A 23,494-nucleotide genomic window follows, 5' to 3' on the forward strand; every position below is an offset into this window, starting at 1 on the left:
GTCGAAAATCCATTACTGTAATGCATCCATGAAAACATTTGACGTTTTCACCTCAATAAAGCCTCATAAATAAGTGCTCCCGTCAGGGGGGACATTTCACGCAGGGGGGACATTTTTCGGCACAACACCTGTTTGTTAATGTGCACGGCTGCACGCGCATCCGCGCCAGCCACCACCTTTGTGTTTATTGCACTGTACAATCCACTTGTGTGTTGTTGATTATTGTGCCGTCAGTTTGCATTGTTTTACATTGGCACTGATATGATGTTAACCATAACCCGAAATTCAGAGGTTTTAACATTAGGCTTAATCTTAGAGTTAGCGGGGTTTAATTGGTTGGTGGAGTTGATTTCAACAAATTCCAAGCAGTTTGTCAGATATTTGTTAGTTTCAGGGCTCCGGAGTGGCTAAGCTAGCACGAAATTCTGATATTCCCCTTTAAATTCAATCATTGGAAAGTCAATTACATGTGATGACATTTTTCTGTTGTCATTCATACGTTGAGGCGGCAAAGGGAGAAAAATGGGTAAAAAGTAACTGATAGATAACTTTTAAAGTAACTTAGTTACTTCGATAATGAAGTAATCAGTAAAGTAACTGGATTACTTTTTTGAGGCGTAATCAGTAATCAGTAATTAAATTACTTTTTCAAGTAATCTGTGACAACACTGGTCACAACCCTACTTACAACTATACATTATTAGGTCTTATTTTAAAGGGATCCTTTGTTTTTAAGACAAGTAATTCTTAAAAGATACATGTTAGTATGAGTTATAATAATTTGATATTAAAAGCCCTCTTAATGTTTTTGTTTTAAAAAAGTTTGTAAAATTATTTTAAGTGATAGGTCGCCATTTTTGTTACGTCGCGGTGCGTGACGTCACTGGCCCCGTTGCCGAAATTCCAGCGTGTCACTCGTTAGCTTTCCCAAAATGTCGTCAGTTCTCCCCTTCTTATTTGAACCAGATCTGAAAAGTGAAGAGCAGGACAGCGCTGTCGGTCGTTCACAAGACGAGCTTCAGGGAAAAATGCGTGCAGCAAATACCTGATAAGACAAAAGTTGGGCAAAACTGGTGATGCGAGAGAGTCCTGTAGGGAAGTCCGGTTGGGAGCGAGACTGTATGCTGTCCCATTTTATTAGCAGATATTCAAGGTAAGCATATTGCGTTTTCAAACTTATCCCAATATAATTATGTAGATTGTTAGCATCCAGAGCTGTCGTGTGCTTACAGTACAGGCCAAAGAGCACACCTTGTGTCTTGTCATGTCTTGTGCATTGTAACGCGTGATAGCTAGGATACGTGTATAAAAGTACCAAAAAGGGGAGAAGCTTCCACTTATGTACATTTATTCACAAAAAATAATATTTCCACCTTGACCACTCTTCACTCGGGAGCTCAGCAGTACGCTAACACGCGTTCCCTGACGAACTCCCAACATTGTTGTAAGGTCCACGTCAGAGTCACTGTCGTCACTGTAGCGTGCCATAGTGCTTTAATTATTTAGTATGATTTGGGGAAAACTCCCACTAAGAATAGTCAACAAAAAAGACCGCAATGGTAATCCAAATCCGCGTTTTTTACTCACTCGAAGATCCAGGAATTAGACCGATCCCATGGCAATGTCGCAGCCGTCGATTCCAAAAAATACTGATCCTAAAAGCCGCTGTGAGACTGACCAATCAAAAAAATGGACAGATCCGAAACCAGTATTGCAGACGCGGTGGGACCGTCAGATCCAGAAAATGGACGGATCCCTTACTTGACTGAGGATCAAGGAAAAATGTTCGGGCGCTAGTTGTAACGCGTGGTGGGTAGGATACGTGCATACAGGGACCAAAAACGGGGAGAGGCTTCCACTTATGCACATTTATTCACTAAAAATAATAATTCCACCTTGACCACTCACTTCACTCCCCTTGTTTCCATTTGACTGGAAATTTCACGCAAAAGCAGCACATCGTGGCATTTTACTTTGCGAGTTTAGGCAGCAATAAGCAATTGTTGAACACGAAAGATACCAATGACGTCATCACTGCGAGCCTGCAAACCATGGCGCCAACTAACGGTCAAAATATGGACTAAATATTATAAAATATTGGCATTGATTTAACATTTTATGTGTTTCTAAATACATATTTTAGTACAAGAGAACAATTGTGGTTTATTAGAGCCTACATGTATTTAAGTTAGAGGATCACTTTAAAGCCTTTGCTTTATGTCAGAAATATCTAATCATTGTAAAGTAGGCAGAGCGTCAAAACAAGCGAAGCGAGATGTTGATTCAATTTCTCTTTATGAATTCTCTCGCGTGATAGTTTGGCCCTCGAGGTGTTCACAAATCAAAACATTCAAAATCTCATTATGATGAATGCGCTAGTAGGGAAAATGTGAAAAAGGCTTTGTGTCAAGCTTTCATGACTGTTTCATGAAGCAACCACTAATAGGAAACATCAAGCAGAATCGGTCAGCGTGGCTGAAAAGCAAGTGCCAGCTTTCGAGTATTATTTAACTCAAACAAAACAAAAACTGAAGACTACACATGGTTTATTTATAGAAAAATCAATGGAGTTCAGGCCTTGAGGTTTGAAGAAGAGTTTGAAGGCCATCAGTTTGGACTGCTTCAGTACTGATCGATCTGAAGTGTGATTGCAACAACTTTTTCAAACCATTTGTGACACCTTGTTGAAAATCAATAAGAGTCAGGCTTGGATACAGGAGAAAAATCCATACACTGTAAAAGATTATAGTTTCATGACCAACACGGGACAAGACACTGTGTTACAGCATGAAGTATAAACTGGAATTACACTGTTATTTGTTTGAGTTTTGATTTCATTTGCCCCTCCCACTCAAATGAAATGGACGTCTACCATTGTCAATGGCAATTAAACAAATAGTTTAACCCTTCAAACCCAGTCCTCGTAGTAAGGCTATTCGATTAATCGATTTTGAACCGAAACAGACTTTTCTGGTTAAATCGATGTTAAAACGTTCAATTCTGTTCGATTTTTAAAAACCACCATTCTGGTTTATCCAAGTCGCCATGGTTTCCTCTGCATTTCTGCTTCCTCCCACAAGAACAACAACAGCCATGGCTAATGGCGATTCTGCTACTTTTGCCAAGGTAACTTTGGACACAAATTGCATAACGCCATTAGTAAGTGTATTATCTCATGATGTACTCAAAGTATTGTTGTATATGTAGAAGGATTGCAGTGGATTGTCAAATAAATATTGCAGCCTTGAAACTTTCAACACCTTCTGCACACTTTCATGTACAGCACGACGGTAACGGGGCGCCTATTTTCAGAAACTTGGCATTTAGTATTTAGTCAACCACTAATTGTGCAAGTTCTCCCACTTGAAAATATTAGAGAGGCCTGTAATTGTCAACATGGGTAAACCTCAACCATGAGAGACAGAATGTGGGGGGAAAAAAACAGAAAATCACATTGTTTGATTTTTAAATAACTTATTTGCAAATCATGGTGGAAAATAAGTATTTGGTCAATACCAAAAGTTCATCTCAATACTTTGTTATGTACCCTTTGTTGGCAATAACGGAGGCCAAACGATTTCTGTAACTCTTCACAAGCTTTTCACACACTGTTGCTGGTATTTTGGCCCATTCCTCCATGCAGACCTCCTCCCGAGCAGTGATGTTTTGGGGCTGTCGTTGGGCAACACAGACTTTCAACTCCCTCCACAGATTTTCTATGGGGTTGAGATCTGGAGACCCGCTAGGCCACTCCAGGACCTTGAAATGCTTCTTACAAAGCCACTCCTTTGTTGCCCTTGCTGTGTGTTTGGGATCATTGTCATGCTGAAAGACCCAGCCACGTTTCATCTTCAATGCCCTTGCTGATGGAAGGAGATTTTCACTCAAAATCTCTCGATACATGGCCCCATTCATTCTTTCCTTTACACAGCTCAGTCATCCTGGTCCCTTTGCAGAAAAACAGCCCCAAAGCATGGTGTTTCCACCCCCATGCTTCATAGTGGGTATGGTGTTCTTCAGATGCATTTCAGTATTCTTTCTCCTCCAAACACGAGAACCTGTGTTTCTACCAAAAAGTTCTATTTTGGTTTCATCTAACCATAACACATTTTCTAAGTCATCTTCTGGATCATCCAAATTCTCTCTAGTGAACCGCAGACGGGCCTGGACGTATACTTTCTTCAGCAGGGGGACACGACTGACAGTGCAGGCGGCGCATCGTGTTACTGATAGTAGCCTTTGTTACTGTAGTCCCAGCTCTCTGTAGGTCATTCACTTGGTCCCCCCGTGTGGTTCTGGGATTTTTATTCACCATTCTTGTTATCATTTTGACGCCACGGGGTGAGATCTTGCATGGAGCCCCAGATCGAGGGAGATTATCAGTGGTCTTGTATGTCTTCCATGATCTAATAATTGCTCTCACAGTTGATTTCTTTACACCAAGCGTTTTACCTATTGCAGATTCAGTCTTCCCAGCCTGGTGCAGGTCTACAATTTTGTCTCTGGTATCCTTCGACAGCTTTGGTCTTGGCCATAGTGGAATTTGGAATGTGACTGACTGAGCTTGTGGACAGGTGTCTTTTATACCGATAATGAGTTAAAACAGGTGCCATTAATACTGGTAACGAGTGGAGCCTCATTAGACCTCGTTAGAAGAAGTAAGACCTCTTTGACAGCCAGAAATCTTGCTTGTTTGTAGGTGACCAAATCCTTATTTTTCCACTCTTGTTTGGAAATGAATTCTTTAAAAATCAAACAATGTGATTTTCTGGGGGTTTTTTCCACATTCTTTCTCTCATGGTTGAGGTTTACCCAAGATGACAATTACAGGCCTCTCTAATCTTTTCAAGTAGCAGAACTTGCACAATTGGTAGTTGACTAAATACTTATTTGCCCCACTGTAGATATCTGTGACCTTTTCACAGTCACAATTTTTTTCATTGTGACGTCATTTGCTTAAAAGGTTAAAATACGCGGGTGAATATTCATTTAAAGTCGATTTTATTTTAAAAACTAAATATTAGACATCAAATCATGATTCTAAGCTAAAAATGAGACATTTTGAATTATATAATTACTGAGCTTCTTTTATGGCTGGTTAAAACTAAAGCGATTGTGCGACGTCTGGGAACAGGGGTTTCAAGGGTGAAACGGAAAAATTAAAAATAGTTCGGGGGCTTAATGCGCCATGAATCTGCTATGGCAGCATATAGACGTATTGTTCTATCAAACACAACAGTTCTTTTGGCTTAAAATCCAGCAGTTTATTTTAAATAGGGGTGCAAGAGCAGAAACTTCTTTTTCAGACTTGTCTGTGTTTTCTACCATATGCACGATACATTAGCAGAAAGTGCTTCTCAAAACCAATTTCACAGAGGCACCAGCACGGGGGCGTCAAAATACCAGAAACACAGGCAATAAATTGACATGACGGCACTGACATATGTGTACTGGCCCAAAACCAGTAATGAAAAACTGATGTCGATATTATCCAATATAATTTTTAAATGTTTTTATCGGCCGATATTATTGGCTGCCCGATAATATCGGACAACTCTAGTATTTTACTGTCATAATTAGGGTTGTTCCTCATAATTAGGGTTGTTCCGATCATGTTTTTTTTGCCCCTGATCCGATCCCGATCATTTTAGTTTGAGTATCTGCCAATCCCGATATTTCCCAATCCGATTGCTTTTTTTTTTTTTTTGCTCCCGATTCAATTCCAATCATTCCCGATAATTTTTCTCGGTCATATACATTTTGGCAATGCATTAAGAAAAAAATGAATAAAACTCGGACAAATATATACATTCAACATACGGCACATAAGTACTGTATTTGTTTATTATGACAATAAATCCTTAAGATAGCATTTACATTATTAATATTCTTTCTGTGAGAGGGATCCACGGATAGAAAGACTTGTAACTTTGTATATTGTGACTAAATATTGCCATCTAGTGCATTTGTTGAGCTTTCAGTAAATGATACTGTAGCCATGGCTAAATGCATGATGGGAAGTGGAACCATGACTGTGCGTAGTGCTACCAATTGATATATCTTCTCTGCGTTGGGAAATAACAAAAAGTGTTAAGAAAAAGATCAATTGCTACCTTGCTTCCCCACATTGCTTCCCATGATATTTCTAATTGTAGGGAGAGGGATTGTAAGGCTTTAGCCAATTAAAAATAGGCTCCAAAGGCTGCCAAAATTCACTCTACTCGTTTTACGCTGCCTTTTATCTCTCTATATAGGTAAAACGGCGCCATTACAGATTGAGCGTGACAATGCGTGGGTGGGTCGTGCAGCGCATGCATTAATTGCATTAAATATTTTAACGTGATACTTTTTTTTTTTAATTAATTACCGCCGTTATCGGGATAAATTTGATAACCCTACCTTAAGCCTAAAGACTCTGGAGGAGAGTAACATATTATGTTTGTAACGTTAAATACAATTAGAAAACGATTTAATTAAAACATATAGTATATATATTTAAAAAAGGCATGGCCGATATTTTTGGGCCGATTCCGATACTTTGAAAATGACGTGATCCGATCGATCGGGACATCTCTAGTCATAACAGCTCTTCTAATTAGCCCAAAGCTAAGGTGGGAAGAAGAAATCTGTTTAGTGCGACCGTCCCATAAATCATTTTATTGTCCAATAAGCTACAGCGCGGACCCAATTTGAGAACCACTAATCTAAGGATCATTCTACTCTGAACTAGTAAACTTTTTCACCATTTCCCCCTCCTCCATGTTCATCTTTTCCATATCGGCATCTGCTCTAGTCTACAATCATTTTTCCTGCTTCAGTACACATGATTGAAATTCTGGATTTGACCACCATTCTTTGTATGTAAAAGATTGTTTACAGCCCAATAAATCCGTACCTTATCCATCTGTGACACATACAAATAAAGACTTCTGGCGGCCCGCGGACGATGCAATCTGTGGATCGATGATTGCCTCGGCAGAGACGGTGATAATATGCTCTGCGTGTGCTCCCGCCAGCTTCTGAATGTTCATACAGGATAAAAGATGACGAACGATGTTGAGATTGAGATGCCCATCAGCCTCTGTCAGACTGTCAGAAGCGTGCATACCTTGTGCTGCTGTCAGAGTGTAATGTTCCATTAGCAGATTCTTTGGCATTTTTAAAAGCATATTTTGACGTGATACATGGAAACATCTTTTTGTGAAAATGGAGGTCAGATGCTTGCTCAATATGAGAAGCGACAGGAGCCACAATAGAGACCGTCAGACAATTATTTGTTTTTTTTCCTTATTCATGTTATCCGGTGGCCTTAATGGCATCCGGAAAATGATTCTGGAGTCCCCCAATTTACAAAGTCTGAAAACTTTTGGGGATTCTGAGTCTTCCGACAGTTAGAGAGGGAAGATCAAAACGTTCAAATCTTTTGATTAAATACCGTATTGGCCCGAATATAAGACGACCCTGAGTATAAGACGACACCCTCTTTTTCAAGAGTCAAGTTTGAAAAAAGACTTTTTGAACACCAAATTAATTTTTATACAGAAAATACTTACAGTACATCTGAAACAAATGATTTTATAATATTTTTGAGAGAAAAAGCATGTTATTTTGCCTCATTCAAATCTTAATATCTGAACATTCAAATATGTAAACTAAAGTGCAATCACATTCGTAAATGAATGGCTTCTGGTTTTTGAAATGTAAATAAACCAATACATTGTTGTTTTCCGAAATTTCCGGGTTCACGGTGAGTCAGCAACCAGCACACTTTTGCTCAATAGACGATCTTTATTGATTAGAAAATCCAGAATAAATGAGATTTATTGATTACAATCCCACAAGAGCAAGCAACAAGTATCAAGAACAAGCAGAACAAGTGGTAACGATGACGTTAGATCTAGTTTGTCAATCCCAGAATCCCTGCATTACCGTTACACCACAACAAGCTGTTTCTTAACAATGAAAATCGCTTACCGTTAACAAATGACTGGGGAGCCAACGCTCTGGCGAAGCGGCAAAGGAACAAAGCCAAGCGACCCGTACGTAATCCTCTGGCAGACTTCGGGGGGGTTGGGGAATCTCCCGACTCTTATAGGCACGTCTGACACGGGGACGCGGGTGGCCACTCCTCGCCCCCACGAAAACACACCACCCGAACTCGTGAGACCTCCCCCCCCCAAGGGTATGAGATTCCCCCCCAGTTGAGGCTCCCAGCGGTTAAAGTAGAATGTTTATTTAAGTTATCTCGTGAGATTCCCTCCTAACTATGGAACTCAAGCGCGTACTATGGTGCAAAACAAGTTATCTCGTGAGATTCCCTCCTCACTATGGAACCCAAGGTGAAAAACAGTAACAAGTTGTTACAATCTAGGTCACAGAGGCAATCATACATCACAAAGGCATAATGTGCTAATGTTAAGGCATCACATAATATTTTTTCCCATCAATTGTGATAAAACAACAAAATTGCAATAACTGCATTAAGCATCAAAGTGAAGTCTAACTGTAACTGTAGTCTTGAAACAAATCTGAATAAGGAAGAACATTGCAACAAAATAACGTAAACTGGTTAAACTTGTAGCTGAGATCTGTCATGACAGAACATCGCTTCAATGATATCTGGCGCCATCTAGCGTCGTGAATGGGGAGAGTAGCTGAGATCTGTCATAACAGAACATCACTTCAATGATATCTGGCGTCATCTAGCGTCTTGAATAGGTATAATGTCTAGACCGCGAATATAAGACGACCCCCTCTTTTTCAATCTTATTTCAATGCAAAAAACACTGTCTTATATTCGGGCCAATACAGTAATTGGGTTCTTGCTTTAATAAAAACAAACTCCGGAAATATGAAAACAAAGTGTCTGCAGGTTTAAAGAGTACCACGAATAGTACGATATATAATTCGTAAAAGATAAATGTTAGTATTAGTTATAATAATTTGATATTAAACCCCTCTTATTGTTTCCTTTTTAATAAAATTTGAAAAATTAGTTTAGATAGTAGGTCGTCATTGTTGTTGATGACACAATGCACAGTGGGTGGTGCTGGCGGGCTTCCACAATGTCACTCGTAACTACATAAACATGTCGTCGGTTCTGCCCTTCCAATCTGAACTCGAGCGAAAAAGTGATGAGCAGGACAGCACTATTGATATTTCACAAAAAGAGCAGCAAAAGCAATTACATTTAGGTCTCCAGCAGGATTTGAACCAGAGTTCCCCGTGCGACAGACAAGCGAATAGACAACAGGACTATACTTCCGCATGACTTTGGAGTCATGATTTTCCATATAAAAAGAGCTATTCGATCTTTTAGCTGCAATAATTAACAAGTCCTCAGATGAAAACCAACAAATCTGTTACCGGCCGCAATTGGGGAAGCAAGCGGACAACAATGACATAGGGATTGCGTAAAGGGGTTTATTGAAGACACAAAAAAAACACGTGATCGCGAAAAGGGAGAAACAAAAAGGGTCCGTGACAGTAGATCGGGATCAATTTTTTAAAAAGAACTGAAGTACAAACCGCAGTGAGAGGCAGACGAATGGAAAAACCAAGGCAAAGATGCAACTTGCAAGGAAGGGGTCAGGAATACAAACAGTCAAATGGCAGCAAGTAAATATCTTGGCAAGCCGCTTAGAATCGTTTTAAAGACACTGCTGATGAGCTAGAATTGGATGCAGGTACGACGTTGGAAACTCATCCCACAGCCAGCTTTGTAACAAAACAATCTGACCAGCAACAGAATGTGACAAAATCATACCAGTCATTATACTAGCTTCGCTTGCTAGCTAGCGCAGCTATTCTCCCTGTCCAGCCCAACCGCGCCATCACCTCCAGCGTGCATTGTGCGCATAAAATATTGTGCCCTCCGTAGTTCAAAACATATACTAAATATCATCGATGTTTAAATCATTGACAATAACATATGTTTCTAATGACATATTTTAGTAAAAACAGAACAACTGTGGTTTAATAGAGTCTGCAAGTCTTTAAGGTTTCCTTTAAAGAAGTCAAATTTAAGAGCCTGCAAGACCCAAATCTGACCATTACTTACATTTAACTCATTCACTCCCAGCCATTTTCACTAGTGCAACCCCCTGCTCTCCCGGCCGTTTTACTGGATTTTGACTGATTTTGCATGGCCCCCAGAAAATTCTGTTTTATTGCTATATAAACATGAAACCCACCAAAAGAAAGATTAGACTCTCTTCATTCAGCAGGAAAAAAACGTTAGTTCATATCTTTTTCCGTTCTTTAGAAATCAGCATTAGAAAATAGCTTAGTTTGAGCAATTTTCCAATTTCTGATGAAAAAACAGAGAAATTGAGCTTTTTGTAAAAGCATACATTTCAAACATAACTTTAACACAGCTATTTTTTGCTTTGTGACATCCCAAACATCTGAATGTTTTTCCTTATAAAAAAATAACAGAACAACAAGACAAATAGAGCTTTTGATAGCCAAGTAACAATTTAGTTACGCATAACTATACTATTGAACTGAGAGATGACGCTGTTGTGGCCGCGACAGCTGGGTTAACTTTTCCCTCATCCCTGCCTCATGAAGATGGATTTTTTTTTAGTCTTTCTTTTGTGATGACCACTGCCTCGTGGCGGAGTTCGCCTGGGGAAAACTGGTTTGGCCGTGCGCGTTTCCGGCTGAGTCGAGGGACACTGGAGGGTGCGGGGGACGTGAGCGGCCGAGCACGGCGGCGCGGGCTCTGCTCGGCGAGCAGCACGGACTCAACGGCGTCGTCCCCTGCACTGGTGGTCCCGGTCGTCTAGCGCCTGGCATCCCGGCCGTCCTTCCGGTTGTTCTGCTCGGTCTTCCGCCGCCCGGCATCCTGGATGTCCATTTGGTCGTCTTCCACCGGTGCCCCGGCTGTTCGTTCCGTTGAGTTTGGTTGCGGGTCTTACCAAATGCGCGACTGTTGTCAAGTGGCCAATTTTATGCTTTAAAATGGATTTTCAGCATTGTGCTTTGGAGCTAAATTGCATCAGAACCTAGAGATGTCTGTTGTGAAAAAAAAACATAAATGACGTATAAATACATGTCTTTGGGACACTGAAACATTTAAAAATTGAACGTATTTATATGTTTTTGGGAGCAAATGAGTTAATGAATGAAGTGAACATAAAACAACCCATTGATCAAGAGTGAGTAATCCAGGATCATTCAACCCTGTGATTGATTGGTGACCAATGTAGAGTCTCGTCCAAAATGTTTCAAAGTCAACCCTGTTATGTATTGGCGATTCATGCGCCCCTGACTCAGTCAACCCTGTGATCAACGTACGTCAATATTTGTAATCATCTTTATGAAGAACATGTATCCGTGATATTCTTCACACTTTTAAATGGTGAATTATAGAATCAATCATCCTTTTCAATGGATAATTATTTTGGACTTTATCGAGGACAAGAACCCTCAATTGCGAAGTGCTAACTAACAAGAAACTGTGGAGCAGGTCTAAATAAGCAGATGCAGCAAAATCGCATTGCAGACACAATCAGTAATTTTCCTAAGCGCCAGACTGCTTGCTTGAATAAATGTAAATGTAATGTATATACAGGAGGGAAAAAAGGTGCATTATTACTTCTACTTCAGCCTCTTGCATTATTCCTCTGAAAAGGATTATATATTTCTGTATACTCTCAGCTGAATGTTGCTGTTGGTAACCCCTAGGTAATTAGAACTAAGCCTGGAAGCATCCACAATATGCGGGCTGAATGATTAGATGTAGAGAAACGTGAGCTCACAATCAGAATTGATCCAAACCTGTTGATATTAATAAATCATTCAAAAGTCAAATGTAATGTTGAACACATTATTATGTAGGGCGTTCGAGTTCCAGTGCGAATTCCCAGCGGTCTGTCTATAAGCCCTATGATTGATTAATGACTAACCTGGATATAGTGCAGCTTATAGCATAAGACTTCACTATCAGTTGACAGGACACGGGGCTCGAGGCCTATCCGTAGCGGGCCTTTTTTCAAAAACTTCAAATATTTTCAAAACCAAAGCCGCTAGCGACTTCAAACCAAAACTGACACCTCCTTTAGGCATATATGAGTATCCATAAGCAGTCACATTTTTAAAAAAAATCAGTCGTTCCCAAATAAAATCTCGATTAATTATTATTTTTTTATATAAAAAAACTTAAAATGGCTATAAAATTCTCAAATTTTACGCTAGATGCAGAGATGCAAAATTTTTTTATTCGGTGCAAGTTTTCAATAGCTATAAATCACTAAATTTTCACATCAGAAACTTCATACTTGAGAAAAGCATGAAGTATCTTAATTTTACTCAACAAAAGCAAAATTTGCATTTTTCTATATACAATCACAACTTATTTAGGTCTAATTCCGATGTTACAGTTGCCTCAGCACATCTTGCCGACTATCTGGCCCTCGTCGTTTTTGGATTGAAATGTTACATAAAATGAAACACGTAAAAGGCAAAAAAAAAAATGTATGGATGTATAAATGTCTAAACATTTTTTTTTGCCAAAAAAACGGGCAGTTGGCTGAAAATCTAATCATTTGAATGTAAAGTTACACTATTGTGTATAGACTAGGGCTGTCAAACGATTAAAATTTTTAATCAAGTTAATCACAGCTTAAAAATTAAGTAATCGCAATTCAAACCATCTATAAAATATGCCATATTTTTCTGTAAATTATTGTTGGATTGGAAAGATAAGACACAAGACGGATATATACATTCAACATACTGTACATAAGTACTGTATTTGTTTATTATAACAATAAATCAACAAGATGGCATAAACATTATTAACATTCTGTTAAAGCGATCCATGGATAGAAAGACTTCTAGAAAGACATAAGAGTTCTTAAAAGATAAATGTTAGTACAAGTTATAGAAATTTTATATTAAAACCCCTAAGAATGTTTTGGCTTTAATAAAATTTGTAAAATTTTCAAATAAAAAATAAACTAGTAGCTCGCCATTGTTGATGTCAATAATTACACAATGCTCATGGTGCTGAAACCCTTAAAATCAGTCGCACCCAAGCGCCAGCAGAGGGCGAAAAAACACCAAAAAACACAAACAACAAATGGTCATGACACTGTGCTGTCATTTTAATCTGTTTAAGCGGGGCATGTGCGTTAAATGCGTCAAATATTTTAACGTGATTGATTAAAAAAAATGAATTACCGCCCATTAACGCGATAATTTTGACAGCCCTTTTATAGACACAAAATACAACATGGCGGCCATCACAAAACAAAAAGCTTTGTAAGTTGGAAATTTTTGTAAATAAATGCGTACATCCCATAATTTCTATAGATATTACCATAAAAGAGGCTAGATTCTTGGTTAAAAGCCAAAAAAAAAAAAAGGCAGTTATCATTCATTTTACGTAAATATTTCAAGCTAAAGTTACGCTATTGTGTATAGATACAAAATCCAAAGTAGCGGCTGTCACAAAAAAATAGCTTTTTAAATTGAAAGTTCTTGTAAATAAATGCGTAAATCCCAGAATTTCTATAGATGTGAACGTAAAACAGTCTAGATTCTTGGTTAAAAGCAAAAAAAACAAACAAACAAAAAAAACTGGCAGTTATCGAGCATTTTACGTAAGTTATGCTATTCTGTATAGATACAAAATCCAACGTAATGGCCGTCACAAAAAAAGAGCTTTTTAAATTGAAAGTTCTCGTAAATAAATGCGTAAATCTCAGAATTTCTATAGATGTGAACGTAAAACAGTCTAGATTCTTGGTTAAAAGCACAAAAAAAAAAAAACGGGCAGTTATCATTCATTTTACATAAATGTTTCAAGCTAAAGTTACGCTATTGTGTATAGATACAAAATCCAAAGTAGCGGCTGTCACAAAAAAATTGCTTTTTAAATTGAAAGTTCTTGTAAATAAATGCGTAAATCCCAGAATTTCTATAGACGTGAACGTAAAACAGTCTAGATTCTTGGTTAAAAGCAAAAAAAAAAAAAAAAAAACTGGCAGTTATCGATCATTTTACGTAAGTTATGCTATTGTGTATAGATACAAAATCCAACATAATGGCCGTCACAAAAAAAGAGCTTTTTAAACTGAAAGTTCTCGTAAATAAATGCGTAAATCTCAGAATTTCTATAGATGTGAACGTAAAACAGTCTTGATTCTTGGTTAAAAGCAAAAAAAACAAACAAACAAAAAAAAACGGGCAGTTATTCATTTTACGTAAATTATGCTATTGTGTATTGATACAAAATCAAAAGTAGCGGCTGTCACAAAAAAAACTTTTTAAATTGAAATTTCTTGTAAATAAATGTGTAAATCCCAGAATTTCTATAGATGTGAACGTAAAACAGTCTAGCTTCTTGGTTAAAAGCACAAAAAAAACCAACAAAAAAAACTGGCAGTTATCGATCATTTTATGTAAATTATGCTATTGTGTGTAGATACAAAATCCAACGTAATGGCCGTCACAAAAAAAGAGCTTTTTAAATTGAAAGTTCTCGTAAATAAATGCGTAAATCCCAGAATGTCTATAAACATGAACGTAAAACAGTCTAGATTCTTGGTTGAAAGCAAAAAAAAAAAAAAAACGAGCAGTTATCATTCATTTTACGTAAATATTTCAAGCTAAAGTTATGCTATTGCAGCAAACTGTTTGCGGGCTTTCTTGTGTTCAGAAGAGGCTTCCTCCTGGGGTGACAGCCATGCACACCAATTTGATGTATGGTCTAAGCGCTAACAGGCTGACCCCCACCTCTTCAATCTCTGTAGCAATGCTGACAGCACTCCTGCGACGATCTTTCAAAGAAAGCATTTGGATGTGACGCTCAGCACGTGCGCTCAGCTTCTTTGGACGACCAACCCAAGGTCTGTTCTGAGTTGACCCTGCTCTTTTAAAATGCTGGATGATCTTAGCCACTGTACTGCAGCTTAGTTTCAGAATGTTGGCAATCTTCTTGTAGCCTTGGCCATTTTCATGCACCGCAACAATATGTCTTTTAAGATCCTCAGAGAGTTCTTTGCCATGTGGTGCCATGTTGGAACTTTCAGTGACCAGTATGAGAGCGTGTGAGAGCTGCACTACAAATTTGAACACACCTGCTCCCTATGCACACCTAGACCTAGTAACACTAACGAGTCACATGACATTTTGGAAGGAAAATGACAAGCAGTACTCAATTTGGACATTTAGGGATGTAGTTTCTAAGGGGTGTACTTTTGTTGCCAGTGGTTTAGATAGGAATGGCTATATTTTAAGGGTGTAACGGTACATGTATTTGTATTGAACCGTTTCGGTACGTGGTGCTCGGTTCGGAACGGAGGCGTACCGAACGAGTTTCTGACATAATGTAACCCTTACTTTTCGAGGCTGTGAGTCGATCGGGTTACAGTTTCTTTGTGTAGATTATATTTACTCCGTCTTCTCTACTATAATGAGGACCAACACGGTAGGACAGTATAACCTAGAAACGTCAACGGCGCGACAACGTGGCCGCCGCGAGAACGCAGTGAAACGCGGGCGTTAAAGTCAATGAGTCAATGAGCCAATATTATTGGCTGCCCGATAATATCGGACAACTCTAGTATTTTACTGTCATAATTAGGGTTGTTCCTCATAATTAGGGTTGTTCCGATCGTGTTTTTTTGCTCCCGATCCGATCCCGATCGTTTTAGTTTGAGTATCTGCCGATCCCGATATTTCCCGATCCGATTGCTTTTTTTTGCTCCCGATTCAATTCCAATCATTTCCGATAATTTTTCCCGATCATATACATTTTGGCAATGCATTAAGAAAAAAATGAATAAAACTCGGACGAATATATACATTCAACATACAGTACATAAGTACTGTATTTGTTTATTATGACAATAAATCCTCAAGATGGCATTTACATCATTAACATTCTTTCTGTGAGAGGGATCCACGGATAGAGAGACTTTTGACTTTGTATATTGTGACTAAATATTGCCATCTAGTGTATTTGTTGAGCTTTCAGTAAATGATACTATAGCCATGCCCAGTGGAACCATGACTGTGCGTAATGCTACCAATTGACATATCTTCTCTGCGTTGGGAAATAATGTAAGGTGTTCAGAAAAAGATGATTTGCTACCTTGCTTCCCCACATTGCTTCCCATGATATTTCTAATCGTAGGGAGAGGGATTGTAAGGCTTTAACCAATTAAAAAAAGGCTCCAAAGGCTGCCAAAATTCACTCTACTCATTTTACACTGCCTTTTATCTCTTACAGATTGAGCGCGACAATGCGTGGGTGGGACGTGCAGTGCATGCATTAATTGCGTTAAATATTTTAACGTGATACATTTTTTTAAAAATTAATTACCGCCGTTATCGGGATAAATTTGATAACCCTACCTTAAGCCTAAACTAGACTCTGGATGAGTGTAACATACTATGTTTGTAACGTTAAATACAATTAGAAAACGATTTAATTAAATTATATATACATTAAAAAAAGACATGGCCGATATTTTTTTGCCGATTTCGATACTTTGAAAATGACGTGATCGGGACATCTCTAATCTATATTTTGCATTTTGTTTTCTTACTGTACCGAAAATGAACTGAACCATGACCTCAAAACCGAGGTACGTACCGAACCGAGATTTTTGTGTACCGTTACACCACCTACTATATTTTGAGGTTTTTTTAGGGGAAAATAAATTAACTCTATTATATAAGCTGCACACAGACTACTTTTCATTGTGTCAAAGTGTCATTTTGTCAGTGTTGTCCCATGAAAAGATATACTTAAATATCTGCAGAAATGCGAGGGGTGTACTCACTTTTGTGATACACTGTAGCAGATCCTTTACAAAGAATGCAGTATAAAACAACTCGATGGATAAATGGCCCCGTATGTGACACGCAGAATTGCAGCTGGTGTCTATAATGGAAAATATGGTTGTGAGCCATCACAATAGTAAATTACTTTTCAGTCTGAGACAAAATGGCCGTCGGTTCACGCAGTGGAATGCCGCTCAAACATTGCACAGAGATGTCATGATTAGCTATTGATTCAATCTTCTGTGTTGTCTTTCTTAAAATTGCCAACAGATTTGGCCTCATCTTTCACCAAAATGAGCCTGTCCTGCACAAGATTGACTTGGAGACCATGGCCTACGTGAAAAACATCAGCCTGCGGGACTTTAACTGCATCCCCAAGTCGGCCGCCTACACTCACCTGGGCGGTTACTACTTTGTCAACTGCCGCCCGGACTCCACCGGGGCCACACAGCCTCAGGTTATCGTGGACAGCGTGACAGACGGCGTGGTCGGGCAGAACCGTGACGTCACCGGAACGCCCTACGTTTCCCCGAACGGTCGCTACCTCGTCACCGTGGATGACGGCGACGGCCTGATGAGGATTCAGACCATCTCGGAACGGGGAGAGATCGGGGAGCCTTTCGACATCCACACTAACTTGCACATCTCCGACTTGGCTTTCCAGCGCTCCTTCACGGAGGCCCACCAGTACAACGTGTTCGGTAGCTCGGGCCGGCAGACCGACGTGCTCTTTGTGGAGCTGCACAGCGGCAAAGTCAAGATGATCAAGAGCTTGAAAGAGGCAATCAAGGCGTACGAGTGGCCGTGGAGTGCCAAGAACCGGGTTGTCGTGGGAGGCGGGACATTTGGTCAATACCTCATGACCCCTTCCCGAGAGTCCCTGTTCATCTTGGACGGGCGGCTCAATAAGCTCAACTGCGAGATCACCGACGTTGTCAAAGGCAACGTGTTGGCCTGGGTCGGGGAATCCTAGGAATAAGTCGAGCTCTAGTTCTGCTACACGGATGGTTTTTGAAGAATTTCTGAATTTTATTGGGGCACCAAGGTATATACCTATGATAATTGACAATATGAAGCTCTACATTGTGATAGATGGCAATTGGAGTAATCATATTCGATTTAATGTTCAAATAACTCAAAAAAAGTCCAATACAGATCTGGACTATCTCTCGTAATTTATCCCAAACTATTCTCCCGTGCCTTTAAGGAAAACTACTGTCATTTCCCCATCCTCGTTTCATTCACGTAGAACGCAGATAGCCGGGACCTGGTTTGAAGTGCAGCCTGAGAGTTTATTACCGTATTGGCCCAAATATAAGACGGCCCTGATTATAAGATGACCCCCTCTTTTTCAAGACTCAAGTTTGAAAAAAAAAGACTTTTTGAACACCAAATTAATTTTTTATACAGAAAATAATTACAGTACATCCGAAACAAATGGTTATTTTGCCTCATTCAAATTTTAATATCTGAACATTTAAATATGTAAACTAAAGTGCAATCACATTCGTAAATGAATGGCTTCTGGTTTTTGAAAGGTAAATAAACCAATCTATTGTGATAAAACAACAAAATTGCAATAACTGATTTAACATTCAAAGTGAAGTATAACTGTAACTGTAGTCTTGAAACTAGGGCTGCAGCTATCGAATATTTTAGTAATCGAGTAATCGACTGAAAATTCTATCGATTAATCGAGTAATCGGATAAAAAAAAATTTTTAGCTAAAGAGCAATTATAAATATAGATGAGAAAACAAGACATTTCCTCAAATATTGAACCTTTTTTAGTCAATCAATGTCTTTATTTTCGATGTACATTGTTGAAAACAGCCAACAATTGCTTCTCAAATGTGACTTAAAAAAAAAAAAATTAAAAAAGACTAATTCACTGCTTTCACTCAAAATACTTTTAGATATTATAAAAAAGTTCTTACCTAAAAATGTCATTACGCTTGATAACACACGTCACTTAAAAGTTTTCCCACGTGTTTCAATTGAATTTTCACTTGTGTCAAGCTATAAATTCTAGTTCAGGTTTAAGTTAGTCTAAACCGTAAGTCCTGGTAGGATTTTGAGTTTTTGCAGTGTTCAAAATAAATGCTGTGCTGTATTGGAGCACATTAGGCACCAGCAATGACTACTAAGCTAAAATTGACAGTTAGCATGCTATTATTATAGCATAAGTCTTTATTTTACACCTTAATCACTCTACAGCGCATTTTTCACAGATTAAACAAAGCCCGTATGTAAGAGTTAGCCACGCATCGACAGTGGTCATAATGAATAGAAACGTCGCCCTCCGCAGGGATAACATTACGTGAGCAAGTGACAGTAACGTTAATCTTATTTATGAGCACTGAGCAGTGTACTGCTTTAAGATGGCGGCTGTTTTATTAACGCTGCAGAGTCGGTCATTTCACATCTAGTTCTACGTACATGTGATGTCTATGACACGCATCAGACGCTCCCTGCTAACATGTTGCTACCACCGTAGCAACATGGGGGCGTAGTTTTTAGCAACATCGGCACAGTTTGTAACAGCTGTCAGCTCCAGTAAGGTATTTTTTTTATTGCTTCTTCCGCTACGCACGTAAAGTCAGCGCGTTGTCCCGCATGAAAAGTAGTCCGGGCAAAACGTGATGCTTAGAGCTGGCAAAATTAAACGATTACTCCAGGTGAATAAATTTACACGGATCAGTTTTTAAACTCGAGTTGCTCGAGTATTCGTTTCAGCTCTACTTGAAACAAATCTGAATAAGGAAAAACACTGCAATAAAATAATGGAAACTGGTTAAAATAAAAAGAGTAGCTGAGATTTGTCATGACAGAACATCGCTTCAAGGATATATGGCGCCATCTAGCGTCTAATGGGTATAACGTCTAGACCGCGAATGTAAGACGACCCCCTCTTTTTCAGTCTTATTTCAATGCAAAAAACACTGTCTTATATTTGGGCCAAAACGGTATATTTGGGAGCTCACTAAGATTAGATCTATAATTATTACAGTATTTGGAATAATTTTTTCCTGCATAAGGCAGGGAAGTCACGCTTATTCAAGCTTTAATAAGGGAATACAAATATCAGTTACTTCAAAGAATGTTCCTTCAGGAAAGAACTCTGGACCAAACAAAAAGGAAGAAAATTAGACTAGGACGCACCTAGTGAGATTAGACGTTAGCGTGACGTAGAATGGCTGTTTATGGTATAGTGTGTTGAAAACCAAGCTTTGATGATGACAATGGACACCTTTCTATGCATTAAGAATCCCAATGACAACTGCATCTGAAAAATTTACGGACTTTTGGCGTGTACATAGTTTATGAAAACGGTCTTTCCCGTCCCACTAGATGTCACACATCAGCCTCACTTTCTGCCACATGATGTTCTTTTTGTTCCTTTGACGTCTCGCGCGGCTGATTCAACTGGTTGGTTCCCATTGTACAGACTTAAACACAAGTAATGGTACTCTACCGAGCACATTGCGATCACAGCTTTCCACCTCCATAGTAGTCATGTCTCGTGTGTGTGTCCCCGTTGGTATGATTGCTATTTATATATGCATATATATAAATAATGCTTGTCATCTTACCCAACAATAAAATCTATACAAATGAAAACGAGTGTAATATCTGCTCTTTCAATCATGACCACAATCTTCACTCCTAAATGGAACACAAGCCGATCAATTTATGGCTTGCCGGTTATCATGGCAACAACACGTGTGAGCCTTTTATCTTGCAGCCATTTGATATAAAATGTAATAATCACAAGTCGAGATAACATTTGGACCGATACTGGGGTAGGCTATTCATCTAGAAGGAACACATTTGACGGAGAATAAGATATTTAAAAAGTAGGAGTGCGACAATCATAAGCGGATTTCAAGGGGGGGGCCAGGCCCCTACCTGGTGGCCGAAAAGTGTCATTGTATGTAATTGACTTTCCAATATAAAAGTTGTAAAGCATTGTAAAGCAATAAAATTGCAACAAAAATGAATGAAATGAACAAAAAACATTTTTATGAATAGTCGAAATTATTTTTCGAGCACCTTAGATGCTCAATTGCTTTACATATAATTTAAAAACAAAATATATACAATTTATAAAGAGGACAATAAATATTTTCAAACATTTTTTTTGATTGAAAATATCTTTTTGATTGAAGCAACTTTTTTGGGATTGAATGATTTACAAACAAATGTCCTAATTATACTATGGCCAAAACACAAAAAGGATTGCTTCGATCAAAGAAAACTTTTTCAATGAAAAATTAAGTGTTCAAATGCAAATTTTTAAATCTTAAATATTTTTTAGTATTCAATTTTTTTTTTTCTATGATTGAAATTTTTCTCTTTTTTTTGATTGAAGTGATTTTTCTTTTTGAAAATCTATATTTTTTTTAAGCCACTTATTTTTTGATTGAATAATGAAGACAAAAATGTCCTAGCCAAAATATGGCCCAAACACAAATCAGCATTACTTCAATCAAAAAGCTGCTTCAATCAAAAAATAAAAATAAAAAAAAGTTTCAATCAAAAACAAAAAATTAATCAAAGAAAAATAGCTTTGACATACATTTTTTTTTTCTTTTTTTTCAAATTTATTTTTGCATTCAAATCTTTTTCGATTGAAGCACTTTTTTTGGGGTTGAAAATATATATATTCATTGAAGCAACGTTTTTTTTTTTTTCTTAATTGAAGCAACTTTTTTGGATTGAATAATAAAGACACAAATCTACCTCCATATGGCTCTGCCCAGAGGATACAATTTTTGACTGGGGTAACTACATTGGCACGACGGCGGGCATATCAAATTCAATGGATGACAATCTTGGCGAAAAGTATGGATTTAGAATTCCCCTCAAAAATGATGGGAAACAAAAAACGCTCATTGTCAACCTATTATTATAAATATTCTTGTAAGTTAATTTTATTGCTGACACTGCGTTTTGGGGTCATCAACATATTGTGCCCCCCCTGCCCCAAAAGTCAAAACTCCGCCTATGGTGACAATATATCGATATACAGTAGGGTGACCATATTTTGCTTTCCTAAAAAGAGGACACTCGAGATACCTGAATTTTACTCAAAGTTCACTCAAAGATGCCTATATCACTTAAAAGGGTACCATGGATAGAAAGACATGTAGTTCTTAAAAGATAAATGTTAGTACGAGTTATAATAATTTGGTATTAAAACCTCTGTAAATGTTTTCGTTTCAATAAAATTTGTAATTGCGGTGACCCTGTATTGTTTGACATAATTCACCCACGGAAGTTGTGTGTACGTTTGGCCGAGCGCGTTACCGACTACGTCACAGTCACGTGACAGATACTTAAGAGCCATGCGAGTCCCGGTCGAGTGCAGAGTTCACAGAGAGCAGAAGTGTTACGAGTGGCTGGACACAGTAACACAAGCTAACAAGACTCTCAACATATCAACCGCTACATAACATTATTTTAACTAGTAGGTCGCCATTGTTGTTGATGTCGCAGGGCGGTGACGTCACATGGACACGCTGCCGGACACTTCCACTTCCACCGTGTCTCTCTTTAACTACATAAACCTGTCCTGGTTTCTGCCCTTGCAATTTGAACCCGATTGGAACATTACCCCTTTACTCCTACCCAATTCTGTTCTATTGCGACATAAACATGCAACCCACCAAAAGAAAGATTAGACTCTCTTCTCTCAGCAGAAAAAAAGTTAGTTCATATCTTTTTCCATTCTTTACAAATCAGCATTAGAAAATAGCTTGGTTTGAGCAATTTTCCAATTTCTGATGAAAAAACAGAAATTGAGTTTTTATTGAAATCATACATTTCAAACACAACTTTGACTTTAACACAGCTATTTTTCGCTTATGTGACATCCCACCCAATCTGAATAATGTTATCATTCTACAAAATAACAAACAACATGACAAATAGAGCTTTTGATCACAAAGTAACACATTTTTTACACATAATTAAACTATTGAACTGTTGAACTATTTGCTCACATAACAATGGGGAAGGCTCTTGGCTGCTCCCGGTTCAATGAGGTAGCTCCCTCTGATGAGTCTGGATCAAGATCAGTCTCACTTTTTTCATCATCTTCATCATCCTCATCGGTGGTTTCAACCTCGGGCTAAGGAGTAACGCATTGTGAGCTCCGCAAAATGCGTGTGGAACCTGACGCTGCTGTAGACGTCAACGTCTGTCTCATCAAGCTAGTTTTTTTAATCCTTCTTTGACGATGGTTTCGTTTTTTTTTTTTTTTTTTCAAAACACTCCTTGAGTGTCGTTTGCCTTTTTTTCCCCGATCGTTCTCCACATTTTTCTCAAATTGTCCCGCATCTTCACAAGATCCCTCCGACTTCCATTTCCTGACTATTTTTCTTCACTTCCTTTCTTGGCTCGAGATGAGTTCTTACCAAATGTGCTACTGATCTCCAGCCGCCAGTTTTGTTGCTTTAAAATGGGTTTTGAGCTTTGTGCATTGTATCTTAGATACATTGGAAACTATAGATGCCTCATGTAAAAAAAAACCACACACAAAAAGACGTATAAATACATTTTTGGGACACTGAAACAATTGAAATATCTATACATTTTTGGGAGCAAATGACTTAATGTGAAGGACAGCAAAAGGGATGAATCGAGTAGCGTTTTTGTGTCAAGTTCACTAGTGACAGCATTCCCCTCCTCTA

General features: G+C 38.4%; 1 protein-coding gene across 1 annotated transcript in view; it reads left to right on the forward strand.

Annotated features, from left to right (window-relative positions):
• Positions 1–20,909, forward strand: part of fstl5 (follistatin-like 5) — a 323,171-nt gene extending 302,262 nt beyond the window's left edge. Inside the window, exon 16 of the mRNA XM_057850040.1 lies at positions 17,071–20,909. Coding sequence (XP_057706023.1) covers positions 17,071–17,773 — 703 coding nt within the window. The 3' untranslated portion in view covers positions 17,774–20,909. The remainder of the gene's footprint in view (positions 1–17,070) is intronic.
• Positions 20,910–23,494: the final 2,585 nt, after the last annotated feature.

This window comes from Corythoichthys intestinalis, chromosome 11 (genome assembly GCF_030265065.1).
Source record: "Corythoichthys intestinalis isolate RoL2023-P3 chromosome 11, ASM3026506v1, whole genome shotgun sequence".
Lineage (NCBI taxonomy): Eukaryota > Metazoa > Chordata > Actinopteri > Syngnathiformes > Syngnathidae > Corythoichthys > Corythoichthys intestinalis.